Genomic DNA, 19140 nt, shown 5'->3' on the forward strand with positions numbered 1-19140 from the left:
GAAAATAAAAAAAAAATGTTTTTTGGCTGTTTTTTTAACGCTGAAAAGGTAGTGCTGCATTTTTGCACATTGAAAAATTGGCATTTCCCGGGCCATGAGGATTAAATTTCTTCGTTTCTTGAAAAAATGCAGTGAATAGCAAATTTGAAAAAACCAAAAAGACCAAATGAAACCAAAAAACCCATAATACCCCCAAGAAAACCCAGGTGGGTCGAGCAAAATGTAAAAAACCCGTGTTTTTCGGAACCCTGCTCGGTGCGGAGGCAAGTGGCCCTTGAGTGGGCTGGGTCCCTGTGCGGCCCGGTGCGCCCATGTTATCCGTTCGCGGTGTTATTGGCACCCGGGTTTCAGCATTCGTGAAGTGCAGTGCGCGCCCGAGAAAACAGGGATAAAAAGAGCAAAAAAAAATTATAAATTAATTTCAACGCAAAAAACGATTCCGGCTCATCAGAAACATACGAAATTCTGAAAGCTGATGAAATTTGTTATTTTTAGCATTTAATTGTTCTCTGAAATTGTAGGATATTTCCTTAATACCAAAAAGTCAGCTACTATGGCTGTTTCAAGATAAATATTTTTGCTCTTTGTTAAATTGTATATATACTAATCAAGATTCACGATGATTTGTGTCATTTTACTACTTCACAATTAATTATAAAAAATATTTAGTTCTCCGTCTGGTCTTATTGGCAAGCATGATGATCGCCTTCAAGTACGCCGACGAGTCGGCGAACACCTTCAACGCGCTCCACAACATTTACAGTGTGGACCCAAAATTCACGAAAGAGCGACTGATCGAAATGGAGCTGGACATTCTCTTCGCAATCAAATTCAAGGTCGGTCAGCCCATTTCGTTCGAGTTCCTGTGGATGTTCGCCAAGATATTCAACGCCTCCTTTCAGATATTCAGTCCTCGGTGCCAGGGTTCCGAATTTTCCCCACCCGGGTTTTATCGGGTTTAACCAGGCTAAAAAACCCACTATTTAAACCAATATTTTTAGTATCAAAAATAAAAAAATGCTGGAAAATAAAAAAAAATGTTTTTTGGCTGTTTTTTAACGCTGAAAAGGTAGTGCTGCATTTTTGCACATTAAAAAATTGGCATGTCCCGGGCCATGAGGATTCAATTTCTTCGTTTCTTGAAAAAATGCAGTGAATAGCAAATTTGAAAAAACCAAAAAAAACAAAAAACCCATAATACCCCCAATAAAACCCAGGTGGGTCGGGCAAAATGTAAAAAACCCGTGTTTTTCGGAACCCTGCTCGGTGCGGAGGCAAGTGGCCCTTGAGTGGGCTGGGTCCCTGTGCGGCCTCGTGCGCCCATGTTATCCGTTCGCGGTGTTATTGGGACCCGGGTTTCAGCATTCGTGCTAGTGCAGTGCGCGCCCTTCTCGGTCCTCCGGTCTGAGGACAGGGATAAAAAGAGCAAAAAAAAATAATAAATTAACTTTCGACGCAAAAAACGATTCCTACTCATCAGAAACATACGAAATTCTGAAAGCTGATGAAATTTGTTATTTTTAGCATTTAATTGCTCTCCGAAATTGTAGGATATTTCCTTAATACCAAAAAGTCAGCTACTATGGCTGTTTCAAGATAAATATTTTTGCTCTTTGTTAAATTGTATATACTAATCAAGATTCACGATGATTTGTGTTATTTTACTACTTCACAATTAATTATAAAAAATATTTAGTTCTCCGTCTGGTCTTATTGGCAAGCATGATGATCGCCTTCAAGTACGCCGACGAGTCGGCGAACACCTTCAACGCGCTCCACAACATTTACAGTGTGGACCCAAAATTCACGAAAGAGCGACTGATCGAAATGGAGCTGGACATTTTCTTCGCGATCGGATTCAAGGTTGAACAGCCCATTTCGTTCGAGTTCCTGTGGATGTTCGCCAAGATATTCAACGCCTCCTTTCAGATATTCAGTCCTCGGTGCCAGGGTTCCGAATTTTCCCCACCCGGGTTTTATCGGGTTTAACCAGGCTAAAAAAACCCAATAAAACCCACCATTTTACCCAATATTTTTAGTATCAAAAATAAAAAAATGCTGGAAAATAAAAAAAAATGTTTTTTGGCTGTTTTTTAACGCTGAAAAGGTAGTGCTGCATTTTTGCACATTGAAAAATTGGCATGTCCCGGGCCATGAGGATTCAATTTCTTCGTTTCTTGAAAAAATGCAGTGAATAGCAAATTTGAAAAAACCAAAAAAAACAAAAAACCCATAATACCCCCAATAAAACCCAGGTGGGTCGGGCAAAATGTAAAAAACCCGTGTTTTTCGGAACCCTGCTCGGTGCGGAGGCAAGTGGCCCTTGAGTGGGCTAGGTCCCTGTGCGGCCCGGTGCGCCCATGTTATCCGTTCGCGGTGTTATTGGGACCCGGGTTTCAGCATTCGTGCTAGTGCAGTGCGCGCCCTTCCCTGTCCGAGAAGACAGGGATAAAAAGAGCAAATTAATAATAAAAATAACAAATAAAATAATAACATTATTTGTTTCGGTATAAAGCGCAAAATTGCAGAAAACCTCTAAAAGACAGTTTTTAGCCATGGAGTAGGGTTTTCCAGTGTGGCAGTTCCCGCCACTTACCGGCGCAAGTGAAACTCATATTCTCCCAAATCGGTAGAGGGCAGTGTAACTGTGCGATAAGCGCGTTACCTGCACTGACCCTTCCACCTCGCACGACGATGGTCATGTCAACCGCTCACTCCGAATAGGAAATTCCGTGCGAGGAAATATTTTGAAGAAGCAACGAGATTATTATAACTGACCCGCATTCGATCGGGGTAAGATATTCATTGTGATAACTCTTTTTCGTTGTGAACAATTATTTATTTAATGTGTAATATTTGTAATTGTGAATTATATGTATTACAGTCCTTTACTGCTACTACTTCTAAACTTAGACGTGAATTAAAAAGATAAGTGGAATCAAAAGACGTTTTTCCATTATGGGCTCCTCGATTGTAACCCACACCAGAAAGCAATAATAATAAAATGGGTCACCTATCTCCACGAACCTATTTTTAAAAGTGAGCACTCTTGCGAGGCGTACAATTTACATATTGTTATTTACTGACAAAAATATCTAATTTTAAAATTAAAGTAGAAATTTGAAAATTACGAATCTGGTAAGGATCGAGGGGGACTAAACAGCGACAAGGTTAAGAGCTAACAGGGATAGGGACGGGGCAGGGACGAACCCGAGAAAAAAATATGGGACAGGGACGGGACCAAAAAACCGTCCCGGTTCCCCTCTCTAGTTGCATTACAGAAGGTGGCCGGCGCGCAACCCAATTATCATTTTAATAACGTTTTCATTATCAGAAAAATTTGAAATTTTCGCACATGGTAACCAATGAATCTGTCCTTTAAAATCAATAAAAAATTATTTATATTATACGCAGTCTCTGATAGCCACAAGGGTCCGAGTTTGTCTCTAAAAATCATTGAAATTATGAGAATGAAAAAAACATTTTTCTGAGTTGATTCTTGAATAAAATAACTTAATTTTGGGTATTTTGATTTTTTAAATTAAAATTTAAATAAAATTTAAATATTCTTTAACGGCCAGGTGAAATTTTCAGATGAATTATTTTCGAAAATAGTAAATTTGAGAAATTTTGCTGAGTGGGGAGAAACTGGAAATTTAATCAGCTTTTTGAATATAGGCAGTATTTAACGCTACTATCAACTGGTGAATTTTAATGAAGCCAAACAGAGACCCCTTTTGAAAATCTGCAATTTTTTAAAAAAATAAAAAATTCTATCGAGACTCAAAATTACTATTTTTTATTTTCTCACTATTATAAACCAGCCCGTTGGCTCGCATTGTTAAAAAAGGCACTCTCAGGAGTTTCAAAGCAATGGGAGGTATTTGAGCAGTTCGGAGATCTAATACTGGCTACCCAATGCGTCAGAGATGGCAAAAGTGGTTAGTTTAGTGACTCGAAATGCTCAAATTGCTCGACGGGCTGGGACTCGCTACTTGCTGGTTTGCACCTTTCCAGCATGCGTGATTTCGCTTCACGGGACAAATGTCTAGCGCTTCAAAAAATGTCCTCGGTGCGGAGGCAAGTGGCCCTTGAGTGGGCTGGGTCCCTGAAATGTGCGGCCCGGTGCGCCCATGTTATCCGTTCGCGGTGTTATTGGGACCCGGGTAGCATTCGTGCTAGTGCAGTGCGCGCCCTTCCCGGTCCGAGAGGACAGGGATAAAAAGAGCAAAAAAAATAATAAATTAATTTCAACGCAAAAAACGATTCCTACTCATCAGAAACATACGAAATTCTGAAAGCTGATGAAATTTGTTATTTTTAGCATTTAATTGCTCTCCGAAATTGTAGGATATTTCCTTAATACCAAAAAGTCAGCTACTATGGCTGTTTCAAGATAAATATTTTTGCTCTTTGTTAAATTGTATATACTAATCAAGATTCACGGTGATTTGTGTCATTTTACTACTTCACAATTAATTATAAAAAATATTTAGTTCTCCGTCTGGTCTTATTGGCAAGCATGATGATCGCCTTCAAGTACGGCGACGAGTCGGCGAACACCTTCAACGGGCTCCACAACATTTACAGTGTGGACCCAAAATTCACGAAAGAGCAACTGATCGAAATGGAGCTGGACATTCTCTTCGCGATCGAATTCAAGGTCGAACAGCCCATTTCGTTCGAGTTCCTGTGGATGTTCGCCAAGATATTCAACGCCTCGCTTTCAGATATTCAGTCCTCGGTGCCAGGGTTCCGAATTTTCCCCACCCGGGTTTTATCGGGTTTAACCAGGCTAAAAAACCCAATAAAACCCACTATTTAACCCAATATTTTTAGTATCAAAAATAAAAAAATGCTGGAAAATAAAAAAATTGTTTTTTGGCTGTTTTTTTAACGCTGAAAAGGTAGTGCTGCATTTTTGCACATTGAAAAATTGGCATGTCCCGGGCCATGAGGATTAAATTTCTTCGTTTCTTGAAAAAATGCAGTGAATAGCAAATTTGAAAAAACCAAAAAACAAAACAAAAAACCCATAATACCCCCAATAAAACCCAGGTGGGTCGGGCAAAATGTAAAAACCCGTGTTTTTCGGAACCCTGCTCGGTGCGGAGGCAAGTGGCCCTTGAGTGGGCTGGGTCCCTGTGCGGCCTGGTGCGCCCATGTTATCCGTTCGCGGTGTTATTGGGACCCGGGTTTCAGCATTCGTGCTAGTGCAGTGCGCGCCCTTCCCGGTCCTCCGGTCCTCGGACAGGGATAAAAAGAGCAAAAAAAAATAATAAATTAATTTCAACGCAAAAAACGATTCCTACTCATCAGAAACATACGAAATTCTGAAAGCTGATGAGATTTGTTATTTTTAGCATTTAATTGTTCTCTGAAATTGTAGGATATTTCCTTACTACCAAAAAGTCAGCTACTATGGCTGTTTCAAGATAAATATTTTTGCTCTTTGTTAAATTGTATATACTAATCAAGACTCACGATGATTTGTGTTATTTTACTACTTCACAATTAATTATAAAAAATTTAAATTTTTAGCTGGTCGTGGTGTCCGGCCAAACCAAAGATTTAGATCTCCGTCTGGTCTTATTGGCAAGCATGATGATCGCCTTCAAGTACGCCGACGAGTCGGCGAACACCTTCAACGGGCTCGACAAAATTTACAGTGTGAACCCAATATTCACGAAAGAGCGACTGATCGAAATGGAGCTGGACATTTTCTTCGCGATCGGATTCAAGGTCGAACAGCCCATTTCGTTCGAGTTCCTGTGGATGTTCGCCAAGATATTCAACGCCTCCTTTCAGATATTCAGTCCTCGGTGCCAGGGTTCCGAATTTTCCCCACCCGGGTTTTATCGGGTTTAACCAGGCTAAAAAACCCAATAAAACCCACTATTTAACCCAATATTTTTAGTATCAAAAATAAAAAAAATGTTTTTTGGCTGTTTTTTTAACGCTGAAAAGGTAGTGCTGCATTTTTGCACATTGAAAAATTGGCATTTCCCGGGCCATGAGGATTAAATATCTTCGTTTCTTGAAAAAATGCAGTGAATAGCAAATTTGAAAAAAACAAAAAAACAAAAAAAAAACAAAAAACACATAATACCCCCAATAAAACCCAGGTGGGTCGGGCAAAATGTAAAAAACCCGTGTTTTTCGGAACCCTGCTCGGTGCGGAGGCAAGTGGCCCTTGAGTGGGCTAGGTCCCTGTGCGGCCCGGTGCGCCCATGTTATCCGTTCGCGGTGTTATTGGGACCCGGGTTTCAGCATGGGCCCACTTCGGCTTTGCTCTCCCCAGAGTTAAGTCTTAACACGGTGCATGTCAGATGTGGTGCCCTTTCTCACCTTTTTCACCTTTTGACAGGTCATTTATTGTGATATAATTGACAAACATATTATGTATTTTTATATGATATTTTAGTGAGAATAAACAAATATATTCGTGCTAGTGCAGTGCGCGCCCTTCCCGGTCCTCCGGTCCTTGGACAGGGTTAAAAAAAGCAAAAAAAAATAACAAATAAAATAATAACATTATTTGTTTCGGTATAAAGCGCAAAATTGCAGAAAACCCCTTCTAATACCAATTCTAGAAACCAATTCTAATATCTGAAATTGCACACATTATGCACCTAATAATGATGGTTACACATATAGTAATGGTTGCATATATTTAAAATAATAAATGAACAGTGTAAAATATTAAAATTATTTTAAAAATATTAATAACTAAAGATTAATCAAGTTATTTTAAATAAACTAAAACCAAATATAATGCTATTTTAAAATAGCAGATATATCGAGATAGAGGTTAAAAATATGAAAAAATAATTTTTTCAGATTTCCAGGGGGTGGTTAAGGGTTCGAAGGGGGTGGGCGCCCTTATGATCACTTGCATTACCTAGGGGAGGTCATTACGTATCAAACGGTGTGCGGTTTTCGTAAATTAAAGAGTTAAAGCTAAATTGATAAATGGGGCACTCCTCAGTCTCGGCACATTTTAGAAGTCGGCGTCGGCAATTGGATGTATGTAATTCGGTACAATTTATTGTGATGAGTTATGTGCATGCCAAAAGTCAAATAAAGATTATTATAGAAGCTGAGATTAAGCGGAAAACGTGTTTTTCTGTATGATCAGAAGACCCGGAAAACATCGATTTTAAACACTCAATTCAAAATATCTCGAAAACGAAAAGAAAACGTTGGAAAAGATTTTTTTATTTCAAAAAATAGTTTTTCACGATTCTACGGCGATTGGCTGAATAGATTTTGGTTTTCAGCACGTCAAAAATTAGCAAATTAATTGAAGAATGCACAGTAGCTAGATTGAGTCTGAAATCGCAGCGGAAGTGCCTTAAAATCTAAAGTCTACGGTGGCGCCATCTGTTGGCGGCTTCAAACACTTAGGGTTTATGCAACTGGTGAATTTTTTATAATATGTTGTTACCATGGATATGAGGCACATTTTGGCTATTTTGAATTTCCCAAATTTTATGTACTTGGGTATGTTGGATTTTTTTGAAAAGTTTGACCCCAATTTAGTGACCTTGACCTTTGACCTACGAAGTTGGTCATCGTGGAAAAGTTGTTTGGCATCAAACGTAGAATATTTTGGATACCAAATTTTTGTGTTTACCACAAACAAAAACCAAGTTACAAACCGCCGAAAACATCACCTTTTCCAAAAATCTCAAATTTTGAACCCCTGTAAAATGGGCAATTTTTGGAATTTTCACCTAATATTTTAGGGTTCAACTTAGGTCTACTAGGGCAACATCTTCCCGAATTTCATCAAGATCTGAAGACCACTTGTCAAACAGTGGTTCACTTAATATGGATCCTTCCAATAAAAAAATTGTTTATATTATACGCAGTCTCTGATAGCCACAAGGGTCCGAGTTTGTTTGTGAAAATCGTTGAAATTATTAAGATGAAAAAAAAAACATTTTTCTGAGATGATTCTTGAATAAATTAACTTAATTTTGGGTATTTTGATTATTTTAAATTAAAAATTTAATTAAATTTAAATGTTCTTTAACGGCCAGCTGAAATTTTCAGATGAATTATTTTCGAAAATAGTAAATTTGAGAAATTTTGCTGAGTGGGGAAAAACTGGAAATTTAATCAGCTTTTTGAATATAGGCAGTATTTAACGCTACTATCAACTGGTGAATTTTAATGAAGCCAAACAGAGACCCCTTTTTAAAATCTACAATTTTTGAAAAAAAAAATTCTATCGAGACTCAAAATTACTATTTTTTATTTTCTCACTATTAAATTTTCATAAATTTTCTAACCCCGGAAGCAATTAATTTCTTATGCTAAAAAAAGAGTGCGTAACCGGTAAAATTCAAAAAATTGGATTTTGGGGCACTTTTGGTCAGATGTACATGGAAAAAATAGGTCGGTTAAGGTTAACTTTACATAAAATTTCATTTTTTTAAATAAAAAAATCACTATCATTCCACTTTAAGAAATGCAAATGCTAATTCTATAAATTAAACGGTTAATCTTGACTTGTCGGTACGGGTGCCTGATCATGACGCCTCGCAGGTCAGTGGCAGGCTAAAGCGTTTCAAGGAACTACTATTGTGGCATAAATTACGCTAGTTGGAAATGGGCCCCGCTCCCGTGAAAATACGGGTCACTCGTCCATTTTCGCCGCGTTCAGGGTCAGTGGATCCCCACCTTTCCCACGTGGCGCCCTTCGAGGGCTCCAGAAGAAGAACGTTTACCCGGGCGCTCTCCCCTTACCTTCGCTTTTTCGTGAGCGACCACATGTCACCTGTACGTTGCTTCTTCCTCAGGTGGGTCAGAAGGCCGCTGGGCTCTGTTCCTGGGCTAGTTCGGTGTCCATCGGTGGCTTGCTCTCCTTTAAGTCTGTTGGAGACGAAAAGCTGAGCGCCGCGCACGCAGGAGGTGGCTCATTTACCTCGGTGGCGGCTCCAATGCCGCATCCGGATCTATTTTCAGCAGTACCCCGCCTTCCGCCACGTGCACGGAAGGTGGTTCTGGTGACTGGGTGTTAAAGGCCCATTTTGACGAAAATTTTGAGCACACGAATCGATTCTTGAGGATCGAATTAGGTAAATTTGATATTTTTTCGACCAAATTGTACAACGTGAGACGTGCGTAGCACGCGCGGAACTTTTTTTGCCGCCAAATGTGCGCGAACTACTGCAGCCACACACAGGTGGCAGGTCGATAGCTTTTTCAGCCAATCAGAGGCCATCTTGGAATGTGTTGCCTGTTACGCCCACGTACAGAGTGGTCACATGGGACGCCGGGAAAAATATCAAATTTACCTAATTCGTTCCTCATGAATTGATTCTTGTCCTCAAAATATTCGTCAAAGTGGGCCATTAACTGCTGGGTGATGACTCTTCATCTGGCGAAAATGGTGCAGCAGTGATGGGCAGCATTCTGTTCTCATGTTGTGTGTTTCTTTTGTTGCGTGATCCATCGAGGGCTTCAGAGTTGTGGGTGGTTAATTGAAAAAAAAAAATGACAAAGTGATTTTACCATTCATCGCAGGTACACAAAGGCCGTTCTGAGGAATGCTTGAAAGAGGCTTTATAGTTCAGTGCATTGACCTTGGTCATAGAAGACAAAGGGGCTGCTTGGCCGGTGGCCATTATTGGGGGTAGCGAAGTTGTTGGCTACCCGAAGCTCTCTACAATCTGATCGCGTGTCTCGTCCTTCTGCAACATATATTGACCCAGGAAAATATTAAAAAGTGCCCAAATAGGCAGCTCCTCATTCAGTGAGCCTTTGATTAATGGTGGAATACTCGGATGATGTAATTTTTCCTTCAGATTTGATGCTCCTCTCCAAGAGGAAGGAAATAATGCAAATGGAACATGAACTTGAGCTTAAAATTGAGTTTGGTTTATTGCTCAGAGTGATTTTTCGACAGAGAGTAAATTACGCTACTGAAGATAAAGAGCTACTTGAAAAACGAAACGTAAGTTCTTACTGCGATTGTGACACGTGGCAAGGCAAACAGGAGCAACTGGTAGCCGCAGAGACGCCCAGGAGAGGTGACGCCGCTCACAGGAGAAATCGGAATGCGATGTGCTTGCTGCCGCCGCTGCCGGCTGAAAGGAACCTTTTTTGATGGATATACTGGGGGTGGGTGTGAAACCTCTTTGGGGGGTGGCAAGCCAGTAAGCGACTGGAAAAACCTACTTTTAAAATGGACAGTGCTCGCTTAACGTTTAAGGAAAAATTAGGACCCAGGTGCCAATTTCCGTGGATCCACCGGAATGTGTTTCCACCCCGTTTTAAAAGTTGACTATTGTTACGTAGAAGTCACGCGAAGTTAATTAACATTGCTTAGAGCTTTACTATTCGTAATATTGTTTCCGAAAATGACGATAATAGCGAGCATAAAGCTCGAAAATACAAGAGAGATCATTCTAGGATGATCCAACCTCCTGCTCGCGGCCAGCTACTTAGCCAATACTTTGACTTTATTTCCACCACAAAAAATTGAGATATTTTCATTAAATTAGCCACCAAAATCCTCTTCATATATCATAATTAATCGATAAAATTAACCTTCACACTAGCGCTAAACTTTCGCGCCAAAAGCTTCTGCCGGGCAGGCGTGGCAACAGCGCTCAACATTCAACAATGGCGAGCATGCCGGCATGCCGGCCCACGCCACACACGCCGGCCAGTGTTTTGTTTACATTTACATTCGTTGTGAATTATTTGGTTTTGTCGATTTTATGCTTATTTAGCATTAGTATAAACGTCTCTGCCCAAGTCCGCAATCCTCGTTTAAAAGGTGAGTACGTTCCGTTTACGCACAGCTATGTGCATTAACTCGCCAGATGCGATTTTATCCATTCATTTTTACTACATATACATATACATAATAGTATGTATACTACCATGTTTTAATTTATTTTTTTATTTTCAGAGAACCAGTCTACACGCTAAAAGTTATCGACGAAAACAGATTTGCCACTGGAGATGACAATGGCACAGAGAAACGTAATTAAGGTAATTAATATTTTAAAGAGGAATGATACTGCAAAATCCTGGAAAATGCTTGTTGCCAATGCATAACCTCGTCCCTTAGGATTCAGTTAAAGCCTAAATTGACCTAAGAAGCACTGTAATTTTTTGAGAAAATTGGCTGGAAAGTTAGCGTGCTTTTCAAAAGGTAATGGCTGTCTCCTTACTTGAAATCCGATTTTATTTCAAAACCAAGAGTTTCCCCAATAAGTGGCATACACCGTTGGACAAATCTCGACGAGAGGATTCGGAATATGCCAAGAAAATATGTTCCAAGCACTCAAAATTTTGGAGAAAATTTGCTAAATTTGAATTTTTAGTGTAGGAAGATCCTTTTTTTCTTGTTGCAAATTTTGAACAAATTGTTTATCGATAAATTGTGTATGGCATCCAACAATTTTATTCAAATAATTTTCAATTGTTGCTCTCAGTATAATTCCACTTTAATTCATTGCTGTGGGGTTGATTAATTAATATTCTTGGCGTTTTAGTGTGGGATCTGCGACAAAAGGATGCAATACTTTCCTTGAAAGAATCAGAAGAGAAGAGACAATAACTGACATGGTGACTAAATGAGTCATGGAGATTCCTTGTTTTTTCCTCTGTCGAAGGAATGATCACAACCATCGACCTCCACAGCAGGAAGCTGCATGTTCAGGTACTAATTAAATTAATGCAAGAGAATTTTTAACTAGTGATTTATGAAAGAAATTGCCGAATATTTTAAACTAGTCGGTAAAGTTGGTCCAGGTTTTGTCTTGGATTTTTTTTACCAAAATTCGAAAAAAAATCTACCAATTCGTCCTGGTCCCGGTAAAATTGCGCAACGTTCAACAAACACCCAAATTTTCATTGTCGAATTGACTGTTGACCTTTTCTTGCAACAAGGAAATTCGCGTTTGGTTGTTGAAAGTTACGCAATTTTTCCGGGACCAGGACGAATTGCTAAGATTGCAGATTTTTCTGGCCCTTTATTTTCATATTTTGAACTCTTAAGGGTCCTGGAAAGTTGAATTAAATTTATTTAAATATAACGAAGTCCAGCATAAATTAATATAAAAATAATCAAGAGTTTTCACCCCAAAAATCACCGACAAATAGTGTTGAATTTGCTTACCACACCGTTTTTCACCACCGGGTTGCCACTCATTTTGTAAAAATATCTTGGGCAAGAAGTGATTTTATTCTATTTTTCCCCAGTGTAAATATAAAAATTGCGGTCGTAGTGGTCAAAATTTCCTCTGCTCTTCAGATTTTTTTCTTGTAAATTACCATTTATTTGCTGCTTCAGTTTCTTAAAAAATTCCTCGCTGACAATTATTCAAATCGTGGTCATGAGCAAATAATAATTATTTAAGAATGAGGTGTAAACATTGCCTTCAAGAAACTGGCAAAATTAAAAAAGAAATAATAGACCACTGATTTTTTTTTGTAATGCGGGTGTTTGCAATTCTGCTGATAAGTGTTTAAAAATAATTTTGGCCAAGCCAGTTTTTAACCAGCTAAATTGGCTAAATTTAGGGAATTCATAAAATTATATAATTATTCAAGTATCAAACACGTCTCCACCTTGAATTTTAAAATTTTAAGACATTTTTTTGAAAATTATTAATTTAACATCAAAAATATAATCTTGGTAGTGTTCCGGTAGTAAAAATCCTATCTTATGACGATGAGTTTAGCCAATTTAGCAATAAATTCAACTATTTTAATGTTCCTGACCATTTTTGGCTCAGAAACCGATCAAAAACTATAAACTCTCTTCTATTTTATACCAAATATTAAATGTTTTCCCTATTCCAGTCTGAGTTATACGAGTGCGAGTTTGGCGCTGGTGAAGCAGGATAGAAAGCTGGTAGTGGGCTCGAGCAAAGGCACATACTACTTCTTCGACTGGGGCTCCTTTGGCTATCACTCGGATGAGTTTCCGGGGCCAAAGAACCCCATCAACTGCTCGAAGTCGATCACGCAAAACATCTTTGTCATCGCCCACGCAGACGGAGTCTTAAGGTGATTTTTTTAATTTTTAATTTTTTTAGTAGCACCTTATTCATAGAAATCCAATCAGCTGTGGACAATTTAAAAATTTTGTTTCTTGTTATGAGTCCAAACAGTTAATTCGTCCCTTCTTTATCTTCGGAAGCTATCTGAGCCCTGGATTATCATGGCAAATAAATTTATTGTTAATTATTTCCATGATCAGCTCTTACTTTAATCGTGTAGGGGAGACCAAGGGAAAGCATTGTCCTTTCTTTTATCCTTAATAATTAAATTAGGGAGTGACAGTAATTTTTTTATTTAAAAACTTTCTGATTGACCAATTTTTTTCATACTTCTGACCAAAAGTGCCCCAAAATCCACCCTCTTTTTTGAGCAAATGAAATAAATTGCTTTCAGAATTAGAAAAATTTATCAGTGAGAAGATAAAAAAGTACTTTTGAATCTTGAAAGTTAAATTTTATTTATTCCTCTGAGAATTTTCCATTTAAGACAATTCCAACTTTGATTTGAGGCCGATTTTCTTGAAAATTTCCTCTGCTAGTTCTATATTTTTTAACTGTACACGATCCTTAGGACCTTATCTGTGTGTTGCGGAGAAATACACTATCGTTCCTCTTTAAAAACAACAGTTTCCGTTTTATTTGTATTTATCAAATGCATATTTTACAAAAATTGAAGTTTAATTACAAGAAAAACATTGATTTTGCAGAGCGACGCACTTGTTTCCGCATTAGCAACTTTGCATTGTCGGCACACACCCGTCGTCGACCGTGGAAAGCATGGACGTATCTGGCGACGGTGAGTTGATTGCGACAAGCGGCTTTTCTAACGTGATCCACTTAGACGGCCTGGTCGTGTCCGAGGGGGAGAAGAACGACAAGAAGGTGCTCAAACACAACCTGCCCTCGTCTAATGTACGAAACGCTGGCGACTTTTTCCAAGACATGGCGTGAACAATTGATTATACCTTTATGAATAGAGTGGTACAATTATTTAGGAACTTGGCATTTTTAATATTGACAGCGTCCTTTTACGTTTATAAAACAATATGCATTTAAACTCTTAATTGATGTTTGAGGTTAATTTCAGGGATTTATATGGTCTAAATTATTTGCTTGATCAGGATAATGGAAATCTGCTAAAAACTGGTGTTCTTAAAACGCGAGGAACTTTATAAGAGTAAATTAATCGCTAAATTGATTATAATTAAAGACCTTTTGAATTAGAATAATCCAGATATGTGTCTATTCCATAAAGGAAACATTAAAGGATTTGGCGTTTTAGTTTTCAGTGAAATCATGATAATTGAAACAGGGTTGCATTTGCTTACCACCCGGTTTTTTCACCACTGGTGTTTGACGGTTTTTACCACTCAATTTTTACCAATTTTTTGCTCAAGAATCACTCTCGGTTCATGATGCATAGCTTCCAGTGATCAATTAATGCGCAAAGTGGCGGGCAGGCTTGATTTGCACAAGTCTTACGGTCCTCACATGTGTCAAAGTGGCTCATTTGATTGATCATAAAACTGCAGATCTCGTGGGTGCACTGTGGAGCAAGACATAATATGTTTTAAGCATTCTCAATAATTATTAAATTCTCTTACTGCGTACCTGCGTCTTCTGCGTTCTGTTCCCAATGTTGGCTTTAATCCCTTTGCGGTAGCTGATGTAGCAAATCAGTGTAAATGTCAAATGCCGTTTCAAGTTGCGTCCATAATGACTGTATTGTCCCAGGATTGTGTCATATAGATTCCACTATCTCTCAAGGTTTTTAGTACGCAATTTAGATTTTTTTGTTCTGAAAAATTCAATTCTTTTTTTATTTCCCTTCCAACTTTTCTCTGAACGTCTCTAGTCTCTACCCTACACGAAATTGATATAACATATATGCATCGCTTAATTTTGGGAATCGCATTTTCTGAATTTTAGGAGTTTAAACTGGCAATATTTTGCCTTTAATAATCATCAAATATAATTTTCGCACTCGTGAAAGCAAAAAATGACTGTGAAATTAATTGGTTTCTCGACTGTTCAAGCTTTTTTCTAAGACAAAGTTGATAATATATCCATGAGCGCTTACCTGAATCCTGAAATCCAGTCTCCTTGGCCATGTCATGGTAACGCTGAAAATGCAAATAAGAAGATCAACGCTTAATTATATCGTCGGCTACAATTAATATTCAAAGAGCTTACAGTAGGGTGCCACAGTTTTTGTAAAGGATTTTCAGGTATTTCTTCACAACTGTCATCGCTGTTGTTGTTCTTCTGCTCTGAAGAATGCATCCAGTTTTCCATGCTATGAGAGCTACTCGTGTCGGATGAGTCCGAGTCTGAGATCCCCTCACGCATGAAGACGCCATTAATAAGGTCAGGGCCTGCAGAACCGTCCATCGGTCTTTCTATATGGGCCACCGTTGCACTCCACACTGGACTCCACTCAATGGGCCACTGGATAAAGGCATTCCTGATACCTAATAAAATAAAAAGTTTAATATTTATTTCATTTTAATGTTTTTAATTTACTATTATAAATATATACCCACACCGAGAATGTTTAACTTTAATGCCATTTAAAAGAATTCAGTCAAATTATAAATGTATTTATACAAAATAGATTAAAATGATTTAAATTTTAAAGAGAGAAACAAACCCGGAACTATGCAACCTGCGTCGCAGTGTTGCGCCACAGATATGCCTATATTGCCAGTCAGTAAGAGGGTGTCAAGGATTGTTAAATTTTTAAGATGGTTCGAAATTATGGTCTGCAGGATGCGTTAGTGTTGCCGACCATCGCTTCGATCTCTCTTTTTAATATTACGGGGCAGCGAGGTTGGTTTCTCCAGCCGGCACAATACATGTGTTTGTGCTACATGAACAAAGCGTGGTAACAGCGGGATGCCAGGCGAGGGAACAAGGTCAAATAGCCTCCTCGCAACAAAAGAGACTAAAAGAAAAAAAAATCAAGTCGACCAAAACTCCAAGTTAGGAATTTTACAAACTCTGGCAAAGAATGATTTTAAATTAATTAAAAAAAAATTATATATGATTAATTCTAATACTCGTAATCTCATTTTGAATATTATTTCTATTTATAGTTTAAGATATTTGAGCAATTAGGAATAAATTAAATCTGTTGATGAAGAAGTAAGATAATTTTCTTCGTTGATTAAGTTTTAGTGTTTCATTTTACTCAACATATTATGGTTGTGTCCAGCTCCCTATTTATGAGAATTTAGTAGGAGCCGAGTTGCATAATACAAAATTTTATTTTCTAAAGGAAAATTCGGAATTATCTTCATTACCACAGTAACGCTTTCGTTAGAGTGAAATTTTCAAAATTTACGACTTGCTATTTTGTTGCTTGTGCACCTCTTTCCAGCATGTCTGAATTAATTTTACGAACGGGATTTCTAGCGTTCAATTTGCTGGCAATCTGCATGGAAATAAATAGCAGCAGGCAATCCCTTCAATAATACAATCTTGATTGTTATTTGAAATGCCAGATTTACCGAAAGCAGTTTAATCGGTTTGATTTTTTAATTTAAAAAATTTCCATCGTGAAGACCAATGCAATGGCTGCACGCGCGCCCGCGGCAGCCTCTTATTCTCGTGAAACGTACTGCCAGGCGCGGCAAATAGACACGCCGCGCACTAAAAATTTACTTATAATTTAGAAAAAGAAGCTCGCAATTAAGGTTTGAACCCTACACTATGGCTTAAAAATAAGTGTATCATTTATCGAAATTAAAGGTGAATTTTAAATATTATTTATTGCGCTTGGTACTTATCAAAATCGGATTCAAAGTTTGAAAAATTCATTAAAATTTGAAATAATTGAAGAAAAATATTGCTTCATTCATACAAAAATTCTAACAATTTAAGTTAACATGTGTAATGTTGTCAAACCACTCTTGCTCCATTTGGATTGACTTTTTCTTAAAATAATTGTAAAAATGACGTTTTTTATTATTATCTTCGCTCCTGTTGGATTTAGCTAAATGTTGCAAATAACTTAAAACGTTAAGAATATAAAATGAAATAAAATGTTTCAAATTCGAAGTGTCTACGTTGATGAACACCGGAGTTACGAATTTTTAGATTTTGAAGAAAAAATCTGTGTCTGCTCTTGAGTGAGAGCAAAGCGGCTTGCACGAGAGCGTTGGTTTTATTCAAAATATCAATTTTGCCCAATTTCCTCGTTCTCTATCATATTGATTTAGGTGATATTTTCACACAAGATTTACATCAAAATTCTCTATCAAAATGTTCCTATCGACTTTATTGAAAAAAGTTCAGACTTTTTAGATATTTTGAATTTAATTTTTTAAAATGAAGTTATAGGCTGTTTAAGTAGATTCAATTAAGCATAAAAAAATTTGCGAACAGCACGAACAAGTGGGAACAAAATTCAAGGATTGTTTTCCCAACCCTTATGCTACTCAACTAAAAATTAATTAAAAATACTAAAAAATCGGGACGAACATGAAAAGCTTTCGGGCTTAATATCTTTGCAATAAGCTAATGGATTAACACCATTTTAGTCAATTTCAGTTTCAATTCGAATTTGGAAACGACTAATATATGTTTTATACTCCTCCGAGGTCAAGGTCAGCCGCTGCTCTCTTGACAAATTCTATGCCCTTATTTTTTTTTAATATTTAGTCACACAATAATATTTGGGCATTTTATCGAAACAGTTCTACTAGTCATATTTAAATTGAATTTTAATTAACCACTCTGGAAATAGTTGATTTTGAGATAAAATTTAACTCGAATAGCAAGCAGTGCTGGCTCGAGAAGGGAGATGCACTTGTCACTCCGTGGCTCTCGGCCCGCTCGCCTGCATCGCAGTGGGTGCAAGCCGAGAGCGGAACAAAAGGCTCTGTTTCGCCGCGCACCTGGCGCATTGTGATCGCAGGCAAATCGGCCTAAAAGCGGGCACTCGCCTCATCGAGGGGTGTTTGAGGGAATAAAAATTTTGTCAGGGATGTACCGGCCGGCGGGATGCAACAACACCATTCAAGTCAGGTTGCTTTCATTGAGTTGCACGAAGCAAGATGGTGTGTATATCGAAGCCGGCCTCCCGCGTTTTGGCGGGTCAGTTTTGGCGCGCAAAAAAATGGTTCCGCAGAAGAGCATACAACGCTAGGCTTCTCTTCAAGGTAAGAACTTTTCACCAAACGTACTTAAAAATTATTTTGAGCTTTGCCCTGAACAGAAAGGAGAAGAAAGATGGTTTCGTTTTTCCGCTCATCGCACCCGCGCCGGGTTGCACATCGGAGCCACCGCGGCCCGGCAGCTACGCTCCTATCTGAACCCTGACCGGCCGACCCTGGAACCCTACCCTGCCGAGAAGGTAAAAAAATGCCCGTGATTTTATTGGCACTGTCAGAATCGCACATCCTGCACCACCAAGAGTGCCGGCAAAACGGGATCTGATTATTTTCCGCCACCCGCCGCCAATGCTCTTCCCGCCTGCACGCGCGCGCAATTTTGCTAAAATATTTAAACGGTGCTAAAATCTCTCAGTTGGAAGGCTGCTGGATAATGATATGCGCACAAAAGGTTGCCCCATAAACCATTAGTCTGGCCAGAGTGGAAAATCAAACCATCATTTGATGCCAATTTACTGGAAAATTCATAATTAAATAGAGATTTTTAGTTAGAGAACATTTTTTTTCATAAAATAAATTTTTACGTATTTTCTGATTAAATTATAAAATTATTTTGATATTATTTGTGTCCATGATTTATAAATCCTCTGTTACTTACAGGTTGCTACTCATTGACGTAAAGGACTACAGCCCTGAGAAAACGTGCTTTCTTATTTTAAAAACCTGCCCAAACGACTCGAAAACTTCACGTAGGTGAGCTTTTTCTCTTGAAAACAATTTCGCAAGAAAATAAAAGTACATTTAATTTTTGTTACTAAAATTTTGCATCGTTTGACGATAAATTGTTAATTATATTCCGTTAACCTCTCTTGAAAGCAGAAAATATTTAAATTTTACTTTTAGAAATTCATTTCTAATAGAACTTTTTAATTTCAGAGTTTTCGAGCAGCTGTGACCTCATGCGCGAAGAAACTAAGCAACATGCTGATGATTGCTCA

At 38.2% G+C, this 19140-nt stretch overlaps 1 protein-coding gene across 2 annotated transcripts in view; it reads left to right on the forward strand.

The window, feature by feature from the left end:
* Positions 1 to 10649: 10649 nt before the first annotated feature.
* The window catches only part of LOC135936381 (WD repeat-containing protein 55 homolog), a 38312-nt gene continuing 29821 nt past the window's right edge, over positions 10650 to 19140 (forward strand). The window contains exons 1-4 of one of the 2 annotated variants that reach the window (XM_065479175.1): positions 10650 to 10792; positions 10928 to 11010; positions 11517 to 11683; positions 12829 to 13035. In XM_065479175.1, coding sequence (XP_065335247.1) covers positions 11676 to 11683; positions 12829 to 13035 — 215 coding nt within the window. In that variant the 5' untranslated portion in view covers positions 10650 to 10792; positions 10928 to 11010; positions 11517 to 11675. The remainder of the gene's footprint in view (positions 10793 to 10927; positions 11011 to 11516; positions 11684 to 12828; positions 13036 to 19140) is intronic. The other variant, XM_065479176.1, reaches the window with a different exon arrangement.

The sequence above is a fragment of the Cloeon dipterum genome, chromosome 2, assembly GCF_949628265.1.
Source record: "Cloeon dipterum chromosome 2, ieCloDipt1.1, whole genome shotgun sequence".
Taxonomy (NCBI): Eukaryota; Metazoa; Arthropoda; class Insecta; order Ephemeroptera; family Baetidae; genus Cloeon; species Cloeon dipterum.